Genomic DNA, 15,531 nt, shown 5'->3' on the forward strand with positions numbered 1-15,531 from the left:
TATCTGAGTTACGAGTTTTGGCACACAATTAAGACATTGTGGAAATTGTTTCATAATTAATACCGCCTGGAACACCATAGTGTGATGGTGTGTCCGAACATCATAGTTGCACCCTATTGGATATGGTGCGTACCATGATGTCTCTTATCGAATTACCACTATCGTTCATGGGTTAGGCATTAGAGACAACCACATTCACTTTAAATAGGGCACCACGTAATTCCGATGAGATGACACCGTATGAATTATGGTTTAGAGAAACCTAAGTTGTCGTTTCTTAAAGGTTTGGGGCTGCGACGCTTATGTGAAAAAGTTTCAGGATTAAGCTCGAACCCAAAGCGGATAAAATACATCTTCATAGGACACCCAAAACAGTTGGGTATACCTCCTAATTCAGATCCGAAAGCAATATGAATCGGGTCCTTTCTCGAGGAAAGGTTTCTCTCGAAAGAGTTGAGTGGGAGGATGGTGGAGACTTGATGAGGTTATTGAACCGTCTCTTCAACTACTGTGTGGCAGGGCACAGGAAGTTGTTCCTGTGGCACCTACACCAATTGAAGTGGAAGCTTATGATATTGATCATGAAACTTCGGATCAAGTCACTACCAAACCTCGTGGGATGACAAGGATGCGTACTACTTCAGAGTGGTACGTAATCCTGTCTTGGAAGTCATGTTGCTGGACAACAATGAACCTACGAGCTATGGAGAAGCGATGGTGGGCCCGGATTCCGATAAATGGCTCGAGGCCATAAAATCCGAGAACGGATCCATGGACTTTGGTGGACTTGCCCGATGATCGGCAAGCCATTAAGATAAATGGATCTTTAAGAAGAAGACGGACGTGGATGGTAATGTCACCGTCCATGAAGCTCGACTTGTGGCGAAAAGTTTTTCACAAGTTCAAGGAGTTGACTACGATGAGATTTTCTCATCCGTAGCGATGCTTAAAGTCCGTCGGATTCATGTTAGCATTAGCTGTATTTATGAAATTTGGCAGATGGATATCAAAACGAGTTTCCTTACCAGTTTTCGTGAGGAAAGGTTGTATGTAATACAATCAGAAAGTTTTTGTCGATCCTAAGGATGCTAAAAGGTATGCTAGCTCCAGCGATCCTTCTAAGGACTGGAGTGAGCATCTCGGAGTTGGAATGTATGCTTTGATGATGATCAAAGATTTTGGGTTTGTACAAAGTTTATGAGAAACTTGTATTTCCAAAGAAGTGAGTGGGAGCACTATAGAATTTCTGATGAATACATGTTGATCAGAAATGATGTAGAATTTCTGGAAAGCATATAGGGTTATTTTGAAAGTGTTTTTCAATAGAAAGCCTGGATTAAGCTACTTGAACATTGAGCATCAAGATCTATAAGGATAGATCAAAATGCTTAATAATACTTTCAAATGAGCATATACCTTGACATGATCTTGAAGGTGTTCAAGATGGACCAGTCAAAGAAGGAGTTCTTGCCTGAGTTGTAAGGTACGAAGTTAAGACTTAAAGCTCGACCACGGCAGAATAGAGAGAAAGGACGAAGGTCGTCCCCTATGCTTAAGACGTAGGCTCTTCAGTATGCTATGCTGTGTACCGCACCTGAAGTGTGCCTTGCCATGAGTCAGTCAAGGGGTACAAGAGTGATCCAAGAATGGCTCACAGGACAACGGTCAAATTTATCCTTAGTAACTAGTGGACTAAGGAATTTTTCTCGATTATGGAGGTGGTAAAAGAGTTCGTCGTAAAGGTTACGTCGATGCAAGCTTAACACCTATCCGGATAGCTCTGAGTAGAGAGACCGGATACATATAATGGAGCAATAATTTAGAATAGCTCAAAGTAGAACAGTTATTTGGAATAGCTCCAAATAGAGCGTGGTAGCTGCATCTAGGAGATGACATAGAGATTTGTAAAGCACACACGGATCTGAAAGGTTCAGACCCGTTGACTAAAACCTCTCTCACAAGCAACATGATCAAACATAAAACTCATTGAGTGTTAATCACATAGTGATGTGAACTAGACTACTGACTCTAGTAAACTCTTGGGTATTAGTCACATGGCGATGTGACCTGTGAGTGTTAATCACATGGCGATGTGAACTGGATTATTGACTCTAGTGCAAGTGGGAGACTGTTGGAAATATGCCCTAGAGGCAATAATAAAAGTATTATTATTATATTTCCTTGTTCATGATAATTGTCTTTTATTCATGCTATAACTGTATTATCCGGAAATCGTAATACACGTGTGAATACATAGACCACAATATGTCCCTAGTGAGCCTCTAGTTGACTAGCTCGTTGTGATCAACAGATAGTCATGGTTTCCTGGCTATGGACATTGGATGTCGTTGATAACGGGATCACATCATTAGGAGAATGATGTGATGGACAAGACCCAATCCTAAGACTAGCACAAAAGATCGTGTAGTTCATTTGCTAGAGCTTTGCCAATGTCAAGTATCTCTTCCTTCGACCATGAGAGCGTGTAACTCCTGGATACCGTAGGAGTGCTTTGGGTGTATCAAACGTCACAACGTAACTGGGTGACTATAAAGGTGCACTACAGGTATCTCCGAAAGTATCTATTGTTTTATGCGGATCGAGACTGGGATTTGTCACTCCGTGTAAACGGAGAGGTATCTCTGGGCCCACTCGGTAGGACATCATCATATGCGCAATGTGACCAAGGAGTTGATCACGGGATGATGTGTTACGGAACGAGTAAAGTGACTTGCCGGTAACGAGATTGAACAAGGTATTGGATACCGACGATCGAATCTCGGGCAAGTAACATACCGATAGACAAAGGGAATTGAATACGGGATTGATTAAGTCCTTGACATCGTGGTTCATCCGATGAGATCATCGTGGAACATGTGGGAGCCATCATGGGTATCCAGATCCCGCTGTTGGTTATTGACCAGAGAACGTCTCGGTCATGTCTACATGTCTCCCGAACCCGTAGGGTCTACACACTTAAGGTTCGATGACGCTAGGGTTATAAAGGAAGCTTGTATGTGGTTACCGAATGTTGTTCGGAGTCCCGGATGAGATCCCGGACGTCACGAGGAGTTCCGGAATGGTCCGGAGGTAAAGATTTATATATGGGAAGTCCTATTTTGGCCACCGGAAAATGTTCGGGATTTTTCGGTATTGTACCAGGAAGGTTCTAGAAGGTTCCGGAGTGGGGCCCACCTGCATGGGGGGACCCACATGAACGTGGGTAGTGGGGGCAAGGCCCCACACCCCTGGTCAAGGCGCACCAAGATCCCCCCTTAGAAGGAATAAGATCATATCCCGAAGGGATAAGATCAAGATCCCTAAAAAGGGGGGATAACAATCGGTAGGGAAGGAAATGATGGGATTTCTTTCCTCCCACCTTGGCCAACGCCCCAATGGACTTGGAGGGCAAGAAACCAGCCCCTCCACCCCTATATATAGTGGGGAGACACATGGGAGCTCAAGACGAAGTTCTGGCGCAGCCCTCCCCCTCTCCCAAGTCGTCCTCCTCTCCCGTGGTGCTTGGCGAAGCCCTGCAGGATTGCCACGCTCCTCCACCACCACCACGCCATTGTGCTGCTGTTGGATGGAGCCTTCCTCAACCTCTCCCTCTCTCCTTGCTGGATCAAGGCGTGGGAGACGTCATCGGGCTGTACGTGTGTTGAACGCGGAGGTGCCGTGCGTTCGGCACTTGATCATCGGTGATTTGAATCACGACGAGTACGACTCCATCAACCCCGTTCACTTGAACGCTTCCGCTTAGCGATCTACAAGGGTATGTAGATGCACTCTCCTTCTACTCGTAGCTGGTTTCTCCATAGATAGATCTTGGTGACGCGTAGGAAAATTTTGAATTTCTGCTACGTTCCCCAACAGGCGGAGGGGTGGGGAGCGGGAACGACCGCGCAGAAATGTCCATCCCACCAAATCTCGATGCGGATAGGGGGCGAGCCCGGGTCGGTCTCCCGCCCCGTGAATCTAAAGGTTGGGGGAGATCTTTTGCCGCGCCCCGCAAAAATATTTACGGGTCAGACCGATTTGCGATGTCTGGTCTGGCATGATTTTCCACGCCGACCCGTATTTTGACGGCTATTATGCGGGTCGCGGCTATATGCGGGGTCTGCTAAAGATGCTCTAATGTTAGACGGGGATTCCTATGCGGTGCGTAGGTCGCCCGCGAGCGACCGGGCGTGTACCCACCTCGTGCGTTGGGTGTTCGTATGGGCCGGTCCATTTTCCCTTTCGTTTTTTCCTTCCTTTTCTTTTTCCTTTTTCTTTTTTCTTTTTCTTCTTCACTTTTTCACTTTTTTGCGAATTATATTTTTTGTTCAACGAATTCAAAAAATATTCATCAATGTAAAAAATGTTCAACAATTCAAAAAATTGTTCATCTAATTCATTTATTGTTCATCAGATTTATAAAATGTTCATGAATTAAAACAATATTCATCCAATCCGAACAAATTTCATCAATTTCAAAAAGGTTCATCAAATTAAAAATGTGCTCGTCCATTTAAAAAGAGGTTTTGAAAAAAATGTTTATCAAGTTAAAAACATGTTCATTGAATCCAAAATTTGTTCATAAAATACAAAAGAATTTCATCATTTTTAAAAAATGCTTATAAAAAATTGTTCATTCTTTTGAAATCGTGAAATTTTTTGAAATCAAGAATTGTTCTTGAATTTGGTGAACATTTTTTGAATCCATGAATGTTTTTTGAGTGTCGAATCTTTTTCTGAAATCTTGAAAAAATGCAGGGGGCACCTCAAGCCCCACATGGGCTGGCCCAGAAGGTGCGGAGGGGGGGGGGGGGGGGGGGGGGGGCTGCGCCAGGGGCGTATCCACTAAGGTGGATGGGTGTACATCTGTACACCCAAATATTTTTGCAACAAAAATCGAATATATGTGTCTAATGCATAAGTGGCAAAAATACTAGCGGAGGAGGCCACTAGCCCGACAGAAGTTCAGGAGCAGCCCACTTCTGTCCACGCGTTTCTCAACGTCAGGAGGGGAGCATTCTACTGTAGCAATTTACAAACATCTCAAATTGGTTCTAATCCTACCACTAGTATCAGCCCCAGGATTGAGAAAATATTCTCTTAAATTACTTTCTTGAAAACCAATCACCTGCACAATTTTTATATTTTATTTCTGTTGCCCTGAACCAATTGGCGTATCTGTTAGGAAGAGAAAAAAAAATAAACACCCAATGTTGAATTTCTGGATCCGCCACTGGTGTGCGCGCCCGTTCCTTGGCGCGCAGGTCGCCAAATAGGAGCACCCATGTTGGACAGTTTCTTCTCATTTCTCAATCTTCCACTATGTGGGCTTCTCTTCATGGGCTTCTTTGTTTCATTGGGCTCCTTTTGTCTTTGGTGGCCTCTTTGACTTGGTATTCTTAGCTTTTCTTCCTGTTTGACATGTTGATCATGACAACTAGCTTGGCTTTGGTTGATTTGGCAAGTAGGATTAAGTGGGACCTCATGGGTATAATTAAATATTCACACAACAAACCAAGTAGCAATGGCGGTGTGGCCTCGAGAGCGCCCCCACTACTTTCGCTATCCTATTTCTTTTTTTCGGAAATTTCATAAAGTGTACCTAAGTGTATCCCAGAGAAGCATACCCTACTGAAGTGACTTAGGTTTGATTTAAATCCGAAAATATACAATATTTAATCACCCCCTTAGATGGTTTTCGAGTTGACGTGTCAACCATTTAGGACGTTTTAGTGTTTATTGGCTCCCATTTGACCAACTCTAAGATTGGACACATACAAACTCCCTGGCGACTTGAGATTTGACATGTTAGGCATGCGACGATGGTCGCATGAGGGGATGTCATCATTGGGCAGCATGACATTGAAGGAGATGTTGAATGTGGATTGTGGCCTCCCGTTCTCCACTATGTGTGGAGCCCTCTACCTCGAGGAGTACGAGTTCAAGCATGGCAGTGCCACCTATCGTCTTTGCTCACCACCACGAGTTATCTCTTGTTTGTTGCACGATGTCACTTGTTGGTTTTCTTAACTCCAAGGACCAGTTGACCTCCAACATCAACAATTCGGTGTGCACAAGGCACCATCTGTTGACACAAGGGAGTAGAAGACAACTAAGCTACTGGAGGGTATTTCCTAATGCATGCAAGTAGTAAAATTGTGTGTGTGTGTGTGGGTGGGGGGGGGGGCTTGGAAGAAGGCGGCGATAGTCAGATCGGTCAAAGGAGGTTAAAGTCCTAATCAACATATATTTGGCTTAAACCCACATCAATCTACACCACATCATCTTGTAAACCTCCTAAGGTGATGATTTATTAGATATTATATATTTGAAATTGAAAACTGATTTTTTCTCCCATTTTATTTTTAAGGAAACTTTTTTTAGGTGTTTTTAAGGAAACTTTCTTCCATTCAATGTTTTGTTTAGAATATTCGGTTTTTCCAAAAAAAAAGATTTTTTTTAGAGATCCAAAAAACTGAGTATTCTTCCTACCAGGCCGGCCTGTAATACGAACCCGCTAGTCAACAGCAAGGCCCATGTAATTTGGGCCCAGAGCTATTGACCTCCCTCTCTCTCTCTCTCTCTGTCTCTCTCTCTCTCCCGCAGCTCCACTTCCTCCTCGGCCGCAGCCATTGTCTTCTGGCTCATATCTCCCCTTCCCCTCCCCTCCTCGTTCCCCTCAGACGCGATTAAACCCCACCTCGCCTAAGGCTGCCGGCGGCGAGCCCCGACCGGAGCAGGGATCGAGCGAGCAGAAGGGGGAAAGACATGGGGACCCTCGGGCGCGCGATCTACACGGTGGGCAAGTGGATCCGTGGAACGGGGCAGGCCATGGACCGCCTCGGATCCACCATCCAGGGCGGCCTCCGCGCCGAGGAGCAGGGTAATCATCCATCTCCGCCTCCGTCTCCCCCTCAGTCCGGTCACCCCTTGCTCCCTACGGGCTCTCTATCCATTTCGATTTGGCGCAGCCGTAGTATTGGCTGGTAGCCGGTCGTCAATTGTCGCACTCAATAGTTTCGGAGATGTTCGGTAGCAGATCAGGTTGACTCAGGGCACCCGTATTCTTTGATAGCCTCAGAACTTTTGGGATTCTTATGGGGGCGAATGAAACTGGAATAGAAATTGGTACTGCCATACTGGTAATGTGACTCGAGAGTTGAAATGGGCCTAACATTTAGGGTTTGGTGCTATCGCTCCAGGTTTGCTGTTCTGTTTGTTGACTTGCAGTATTGTCAGTTATCGATAAAATGTAGTATCGCAATCTCTTATTCTCACCTTCTAAATTAGCTGTAAGTTAAGCATAATAAGGCATTGTTATGGTGACCATACTGACTTTTGTGGGAGTGCTGTATTTCGCGTGTCTGTCAAATTGATTATCTATTTAACTTATGTCCCATAGCATCACGAACAACGCCATTTCCTGTTTGAGTTAGGCCCAGTGCTATAGTTGGTGGAAATTAACTGTCAACATGCTTTATCTGGTAAATGACCAGGAATTGAATGCATGGATAACAACAATGGGTAGTAGTTTCCCTTCACTATTTGAAGGCTCCTGTGTACCTATCTTGATCGATCATTGTAGAACCATGAGGCATGAGCTACTTTGGTGAGATTCAAAAAACTTAATTTCTGACCTATGGATAACAACAATGGGTAGTAGTTTCCCTTCACTATTTGAAGGCTCCTGTGTACCTATCTTGATCGATCATTGTAGAACCATGAGGCATGAGCTACTTTGGTGAGATTCAAAAAACTTAATTTCTGACCTGTGGTTACCCTTTTCTATGTCTTTATCAGTGTCAAGGCATCGTACAGTCATGAGCATATTTGATAAGGAGCCAAGGATCAACAAAGATGTTTTTGTTGCTCCCAGTGCATCTGTCATTGGTGATGTTGAGATTGGACATGGATCATCGATCTGGTATGGCTCCATTTTGAGAGGTAAACACTTCACCTGGCTAACCATGGTCATTCATTATCCTGATTATTTTCTTCTCTTGTTCGCATCAATGATTATTTTTGAACCAGGAGGTTCTCTAGGTGTCGATGTATTACATAAAATTTTATTTTCTAAATGAACATGACTTTGACCGTATGGTGCTCAGAATGGATAGTAGTATGACCATTTTGTTGTTTTCTGTTCTTGCCTTCAGGTGATGTCAACAGTATTCGTATTGGATCTGGATCAAATATACAAGACAACTCCCTTGTACATGTTGCAAAGACTAACATTAGCGGGAAGGTCCTTCCGACAATCATTGGAAGCAACGTTACAGTAGGTCAGTAATCCTAGCTCATTCTATATTTATATATGTAAGCAACTACAACATGCTACCAATATTTTGGTTTACCTCATTTTCAAGACAATTATGCTATGGCGTCATTTACAAAAATAAATAAATATAAATCTGTTCTATATCTCATCCTCGTGATTGATTTGTGGATTTAAAACGCTGAGCTTCATTTTGTCTTGATGATTGACTCTATTATAATACTGCCTAAAGTAATAAATTTCTGCCAGGTCATAGTGCTGTTTTACATGCATGCACCATTGAGGATGAAGCTTTTGTTGGTATGGGCGCCACTTTGCTTGACGGAGTGGTTGTTGAAAAGCACAGCATGGTTGGCGCCGGATCTCTTGTCAAGCAGAATACAAGGATTCCTTCTGGGGAGGTTATTTTCTTGTTGTCTTGATAAGCCAGTTTTTAGATGGTCATTATGCATCAACTGTCATCATTATGTTATTTAACAGTATTGGCTGCAATCATGCATTATACTAAGATGTCATTCTTCACGACATGTTGATTAGAAGATTGTCATACTCCTGGCTGAAAAATGACATATATAGATTTAAATGGTTTTAGATTAGAGTTATGTTCTTGCAAAGAACAGTTTGTAGTTAAAACTCTTTAGGAGTACAGTTAATAATGTTCAGGAAACCTTTCTATTGGAGAACAATCAATCTGGAAGCTCAATAATGTTTAATACTAGCTCAATTTCTAGGTTAGACTTACGTTTTTGCAAAGAACAGTTTGCTGTTAGAACTCTTTATGAGCACAGTTAATAAATCTGTCTGGTGTCAGGAACCATTCTGTTGAAGAACAATTTGTCTGGAAGCTCATATTCTGGATTTATTAATTAATTTAACTGGTTATTCGGCAACTCGAAGACAAGGATGTTCAGCTTTATATTTTGAAATGAAAAATCTATCTTGTGTGACTCTACTGAATCATACGTCTTCCTTCATGATTAGGTCTGGGTTGGTAATCCTGCCAAGTTCCTAAGGAAGCTGACAGAGGAGGAGATCACATTCATCGCCCAATCGGCAGCCAACTACATCAACTTAGCTCATGTTCATGCCACTGAGAATTCCAAGAGCTTCGACGAGATTGAGCTCGAGAAGAAGCTGAGGAAGAAGTTTGCTCACAAAGACGAGGAGTACGACTCAATGCTCGGAGTGGTCCGTGAGATCCCGCCGCAGCTCATCCTCCCCGACAACATACTCCCAGACAAAGCACCGAAAGCAGCTGTCGCTCACTGAGATCAAGCCCCTCGTAGGGATGCTTTGATTTTGATAAGTGGCGACCTGGAACATTTGACGTATGTTTTGGTCTTGTTCTCTGTTTTTTCATGCCCAATAAGATTTGGGTCGAGCGCTGTTGTAGGATCGACCGCATACAGTACCTCTCTTTCACATTGCAATGAAGAGGAGCCCGGGATCACTTTTACACCTTCTGTATGAAGTGCACATTGTTCAAGCAGTCCTGTCTTGTACTCTAGAGTGCATCTTAATTGTGATCTGTTTGTTTTTAAATGGCTTACAGTGATTCAATCTTCTATCTTTGCCCCTTGTTTTTTACTGTTTACCAATTGGCTTCCCTAATGATCACCAAATTTTAGAGACATCGGCAATGTTGAAACATGCTGCTGCTAAATTTCAATTTTCAGTTTCATCCATTTTCAATTAAAAGTCAAATTAAATCATGTGGATAGTATTGGATTCAAATTTGTTGTGAATACTAGATTTTAGCAACTGGAGTATTTACAAAATGTTGTTTACTTGTTTTGTGATGTGTATATCTTATTTGGATTTGAAATTTTGTTCTAAGTTATATGCATGCTGTGTTGATATTGTGTACATTTATTGAGATGAGATTTTTTATGATTATCAAGCATGCTAAGTATGCTTTTACTGCACTAGGACACCTCAGCAACATGATTTATTTGCTCTCTTTTCTTACACAAAACTAAATCTCATTCAACTACCTCTGACCAATAGCAGTAAAGCTCTAAACTCTCAAGCCCCTGCCCTCTCACTTGCCGGCAGCCATGGCAGCAGCCCGGAGCTTCTTGGCGTGCTCCACCGCCATGTCGACGAGCGCGTCCGTCACCACCCCGTTCGCCGCCGCGGCTTCACCGAACCGCCCCGCCCACGCGGCCAGCAGCGGGGTCCTCCCCTCGTCGACCAGCCGCACGCCGAACAACCTCCGCAGCGCCTCGAACCAGAACAGGTTGCTCCCGAGCACGACGTCGACGTACCCCACGGCGTCACCGCCGAAGAAGGCGCGGCCATCCGAGCACTCTTTGAAGGCCTGCTCCAGTCGCGCCACCATGTCGGCCGCCTCGCCTGCCGGCTCCGCGCGCTCCTCCTAAGTCGCGGCCATCATGACGCGGCCCCACGCCGGGAACAACTCGCCGTCGACGTAGGCGGCCCAGAACCGCGCGGCGGCGCGCTCGCGGGCGCCGGCGGGGAGGAGGGCCGGCGCGCCGGGCCACGCCTCGTCGACGTAGTGCAGGATGACGAGCGACTCGCAGACGGGTCTGCCGGCGTGGATGAGCACGGGGACCTTGCGGTGCACCGGGTTGGACGCGAGGAGCAGGTCGCTCTTGGCGGCGAGGTCCTCCTAGACGTACTCGTAGCGCACGCCCTTGGCGTCCAGCGCCATGCGCACGCGCGCCACGAACGGGCTCAGCCGCAGGCCCAGCAGCTTCACGTCTCCTTCGCCACCCGCCATTGCTGTCGTTTGTTTCCTCCTCCTCCCTGTCGATCCCTTGGCTCCTGGTCTGCTTTCAGTCAGTTCTCTGTGAAAGAATTAGTAGTAGCGAGCACCGAATTTCTGCTGGTATTTTTATAGCAGAAAGTTAACTGCTTTGGCACTCGGTAACTAGTCAGCATTTTCTCCATGGAATTTCTGGGACTTTGGTGATTGCTGTTTGACACTCGTCTCCTCCAGACGTTTATGGCACTCTCCTGATCGACTGACTCTGAAGTCTGAACCTTCAACTTGTTGGTTTCAGGCTTTCGTCAAAAGCAGGACAAAGGACTTGGCTGTGTTGAAGTGATGGCGGAAATTTTTAGAGAAGAACAGACGGACAAACGAAGCTGAAGGTTCAGGCCAACTCCAATTTGTTGGTTTCAGGCTTTCGTCAAAAGCAGGACAAAGGACTTGGCTGTGTTGAAGTGATGGCAGCAATCTTAGAGAAGAACAGACAGACAAAGCTGAAGGTTCAGGTAACTCCAACGCACGACCATAAATGAACTTTCGTTTCGTCCGGACTTCGTTCTTTTGGGGCAGGAAAACGGTCACGGTCGTCCGCTTGCAGTCGTGCGGCCGACGATGCGCCTAACAGGCCGACTGCACCCTAAACTGTCCATTTTTTCGGACGTGAATGTAAACCCCTAAAAAAACCCAAATAAGCATTGGAAATAACTAAAAAACATTTATACACATTAAAACGTCCGCATTACCCAAATTCAGCACATTAATATAAATAAAAACATTTAAAAAAACTAGATCAGGGTCGTCGTCGCCGCCGTGGCCTTCCGTAGCCGTCGTCTACTCATCTCGTTGTCATCGTTGCCGATGAGGTCGACGAATGGAGGTGGCTGTCAGAGGTGGGATGGCTTCCCCTGCCAGGGCGGAGGCACCTGCACGACCTTTTTGCGCGGCAGGTATGGTGACCACTGGCCGGCGTCCGCCTCGGGTGTGCACGGCGCGGTCTCCGTCCACGTCCAGGACTACCTGACCAATGTCGGGTTTCATTCCGTCGGCTCCTCCGTCGCCACCTCTGGCGGTACCTCCTCCATGGCCTCCTCCTTGATATAGGCGTCGAGCTCAGGGGAAGCGACGTCACCGGCCGCTGACAGGGCCATCATCTCCTCGAGGCCCTGTCATTGGCGCTCGTCGTGGGTGTGGAGGGACTCCTCCATCACATGTCTCATGAGGCTCTCCTGCGGCGGCCGTCATTGGCTCGGGTGGTGGCAAGGACGGAGACGACGATGGTGTAGGGGTGAAGCCGCGAACCAGCCCGCACCCGCGTTGCTAGGGCGTGCTGGGAGCGCGCGCACGGTGGTCAGAGCGCGCTCTGTGGGCGTCCTACAAAGTACGACTGCCGCCGGATGCCGTGCTCGTCGGGGAGCCACGTATCCCATAGCGGCGAGTCGACGGCGTACCTCCAGTCGTCGATGAGGTCCGGGGGCAGGCGAGCGCGGCGACGATTGATCTCCTCCTAGCGGGCGCGGCCGCTCACCGAGGCCGAAGGGATAGGCACCCGATCCGCGAAGAGGTGCCAGTTGTTGGGGAGGGGCACTTCGTCCCACGGCAACAGCGTGCACGTCTCCCGGTACCTCTTGCAGACCTCCGCCTTTACGTACGGCCGTTGGCGAGGTGGGGCGCTGTCCAGCGAGATATGGAATGCGGGCGGTGGAGGTGGAGTGAGGGAGCGGTGACGACGACCCGACCTCGTGGTCGTGCTCGTCTTGCGGCCGGGGAACCAGTAGCCCACCATTGTCGCCGGCGGGGAGGTGGAGGAGCGGCGAGCTAGGGTTTGGCTGTCGGGCTATGAGGGGGCACACGTCGCCGAAGTGGGGAAGTGGAAGTGTGGACTCCCACCGATCCACAGCTTCCACATTAAAAAAGACGATAACCGCTTGGCCGGGTGGCTGCCAAGTGGGGCCGCCCGCACATGCGCCGTAAATGTGGGCGGTGGGTGGTAGGTGGGCGGCTGCCACGCGGGCCTGAGGCGGGATGCAGAGCAAGCGCGTGGGCGTCCATTCGTCGTCCATGTGAACAGAAACCCGACGGAAGTTTGTGCCGGAAATGGACGGGCCGAACGTGAAACGGACAAAAAATGAGGATGGGGTCGCGCGTTGGGCCATGTGGTCTCTCAGTTTTGGCTTAAATGGACAGGCACATACAGGATGGGATCGCCAGTGGCGGAGGCAGGGGGGTGCTGGCAGGGGCCTTGGCCCCCCTATGCTCTCACAAATACACCTATATGTACTCATAATTCTTCATTTGTCAGACAAAATTAGCTATGTTTAGATGATTTGATCCGCTCTAACATTATATGACATGTTTTGGCCGCCTCTATATTCAGTTTCTAGCTCACGTGTTGGAGTTGGCCTCATAGGACAAGATACAGAGTACAACACGGGTGTCAAGGTGTGCATAGCTAGAACTACAACGGAAGGTTCACGCAAGGTTCAGCATCACACCACATTTCTAGTTGTTCACAAAGAGAATTACTCCACTGGCACAGCTAGGACTAGCACCGAAAATAAAAGAAAAAGTTCTTTTTTTGAAAATAAAAAAGAAAAAGTTCTATGAGTAATAGTAGTGCACATTATCGGACATGGGTGTGCACATGCCAAGCCACCCTCACTTCCCGGCCAATGGCAGCAGCTTGGCGTGTTCCACCGCCATGTCGACGAGCGCGTCTGTCACCAACCTCTTCGCCGCCGCGGCTTCACCCAACTGCTCGTCCCACGAGGCAAATACAGTAGTGGAGTGTTTATATAGCACAAAATTAACTACTTAAACATTTCTTGAGTGCTCCATCTTAAAATACTTGTCGAAAAAATGATAAAAATGAATGTATCTAGAATTAAGATATGTCTAGATATATTTATTCCTCCGACAAGTATTTCTGGACGGAAGGAGTACTATTGTCTGGAATATGCACCGCACCTTGTGAGCCAGGCCGCAACGGCTAATTAGTCAACCCTAGTAGTAGTACACTAAAGTACATTAAAGTACTTACGCCAAAGTATAATGTCCAGAATGCCACACCAATGGACGAATGATATAACGACATCTCCAACGCAGATCTTACTTCTCCTTCAAATGTCCAGTCTGGACAAGTTTAGGCCTTTAAGAGCAACTCTAGCAGACCCCGTAAAAAGTCCCGACACGCAAAATAACCGTTAAAATGCGGGTCGGCGCAGAAAATCCCGCTCGAACAAACCTCGCAAACGCGGCCGGGCCGCAAATTTTTTTGAGGGGCACGGCAAATTTTTTACCCCAACCCATGAATACGCAGGCCCCCCTCCCCCCGCGGCCCCGTCGGTGCTCTGCATTTAGCGGGAGCAGTTGGTGGGGAGGACATTTCAGCCCGCGCTTTCCCCACCAACCACCTCCCCTCTCCCCCTCGCCCCGCCGCCGCCCAAGATTCCGGCGAAAGTAGCTGGCGGGAGCACGCCGAAAGGCTGCCACACGCACGAGGTTGCCCTCCGCCCCCTCCCCCTCCTCCTGCGTTGGCGGGCCGGGAAGTTGCAGACCTGCGGCCCTTCATCGCGGGCGGCCAGATTTGGCTTTCCCGACCGCTAGTGGCGCCGCCAAGCGATGGAATGATCGGGGAGCATCTTGCGCAGCCCCGGCAAAGGCGCATCGCCGCATGCAGGTGCGGGTTCGTCCTCTCGCCGCCGCCGACGGTTTGCGGGCATGGATTCGGCTGGCCGTCCGCCGGGCTCGGCGCTCGCGCAGAGGCTCTGTGGCTCGCCGATGCCGCTCATACAGTGCGACGATTGCGCATGGACAGCGCTACGGCTGACTTCGGGCATGCCGAAGCACCCGGGATGGGTGTTCTTCAAATGCGAAAACGATGGGGTACGTGCTGTTTTCATTCGGCTCATTTCGATAGCTCATTCTTTGGTTCAATTGCATTAACTCATTTCTAACATCATCATGCGTATAGGAAGATGGATGCTCATTTTGGTTTTGGGAAGGCGAATACATTGATTTATTGATAGAAAGAAACTTATTAGACGTTCGTGCACTCCTTAGTACAATCGAAGGCAATGAAGCGCCTGCATGTGCAACTAGAGGGGAAGCAACATCTACTTCTTTAGAACCAAAGAAGAAGAATGAAGAATGCAAGATCAAGAATCCGCAGATCAACAATGAGTGCATGGAGAAGATATTGCTTCAACTAGTGGGAGCAGTTATGGAAGCTGGAAATCTTCTAAAATGCATAATTGTGGTTCTTGTTTTCTTTGATCTTACTATTCTAGCAAAGATTTGGTGATGTCCTATGTATCCAATATTGTTGAAAAAGCAAAGAAATGCATTATGTTGTATCAAATTGAGGTGCAAATTTAGGTTTTGCGGGCCGGGGGGAACGTCGCCAGACCAGACCCCACAAAACCGACCAGTAAAAGAGAATATTCATGGAAGATGCTCTTTTACGGGTTGGCTTTGCGGGGTCTGCCTCTGTGGCCATTCGCGCCGGCCTGAAAACTGTTTTTCC

The 15,531-nt window shown here is 47.3% G+C and overlaps 1 protein-coding gene and 1 pseudogene across 1 annotated transcript; one reads left to right on the plus strand and one right to left on the minus strand.

The window, feature by feature from the left end:
• The first annotated feature begins 6,582 nt into the window (after positions 1 to 6,582).
• LOC123044001 (gamma carbonic anhydrase 2, mitochondrial) lies at positions 6,583 to 9,840 on the plus strand. Its single transcript, XM_044466616.1, has 5 exons — positions 6,583 to 6,883; positions 7,801 to 7,944; positions 8,157 to 8,282; positions 8,525 to 8,676; positions 9,257 to 9,840. The coding sequence occupies exons 1-5, from the start codon at positions 6,769 to 6,771 to the stop codon at positions 9,542 to 9,544; spliced, it is 825 nt and encodes a 274-aa protein (XP_044322551.1). The 5' UTR covers positions 6,583 to 6,768; the 3' UTR covers positions 9,545 to 9,840.
• A 476-nt stretch (positions 9,841 to 10,316) lies between these two features.
• Positions 10,317 to 11,072, minus strand: LOC123039126 (probable glutathione S-transferase GSTU6; annotated as a pseudogene).
• Positions 11,073 to 15,531: the final 4,459 nt, after the last annotated feature.

Source organism: Triticum aestivum, chromosome 2B (genome assembly GCF_018294505.1).
Source record: "Triticum aestivum cultivar Chinese Spring chromosome 2B, IWGSC CS RefSeq v2.1, whole genome shotgun sequence".
Classification (NCBI taxonomy): Eukaryota; Viridiplantae; Streptophyta; class Magnoliopsida; order Poales; family Poaceae; genus Triticum; species Triticum aestivum.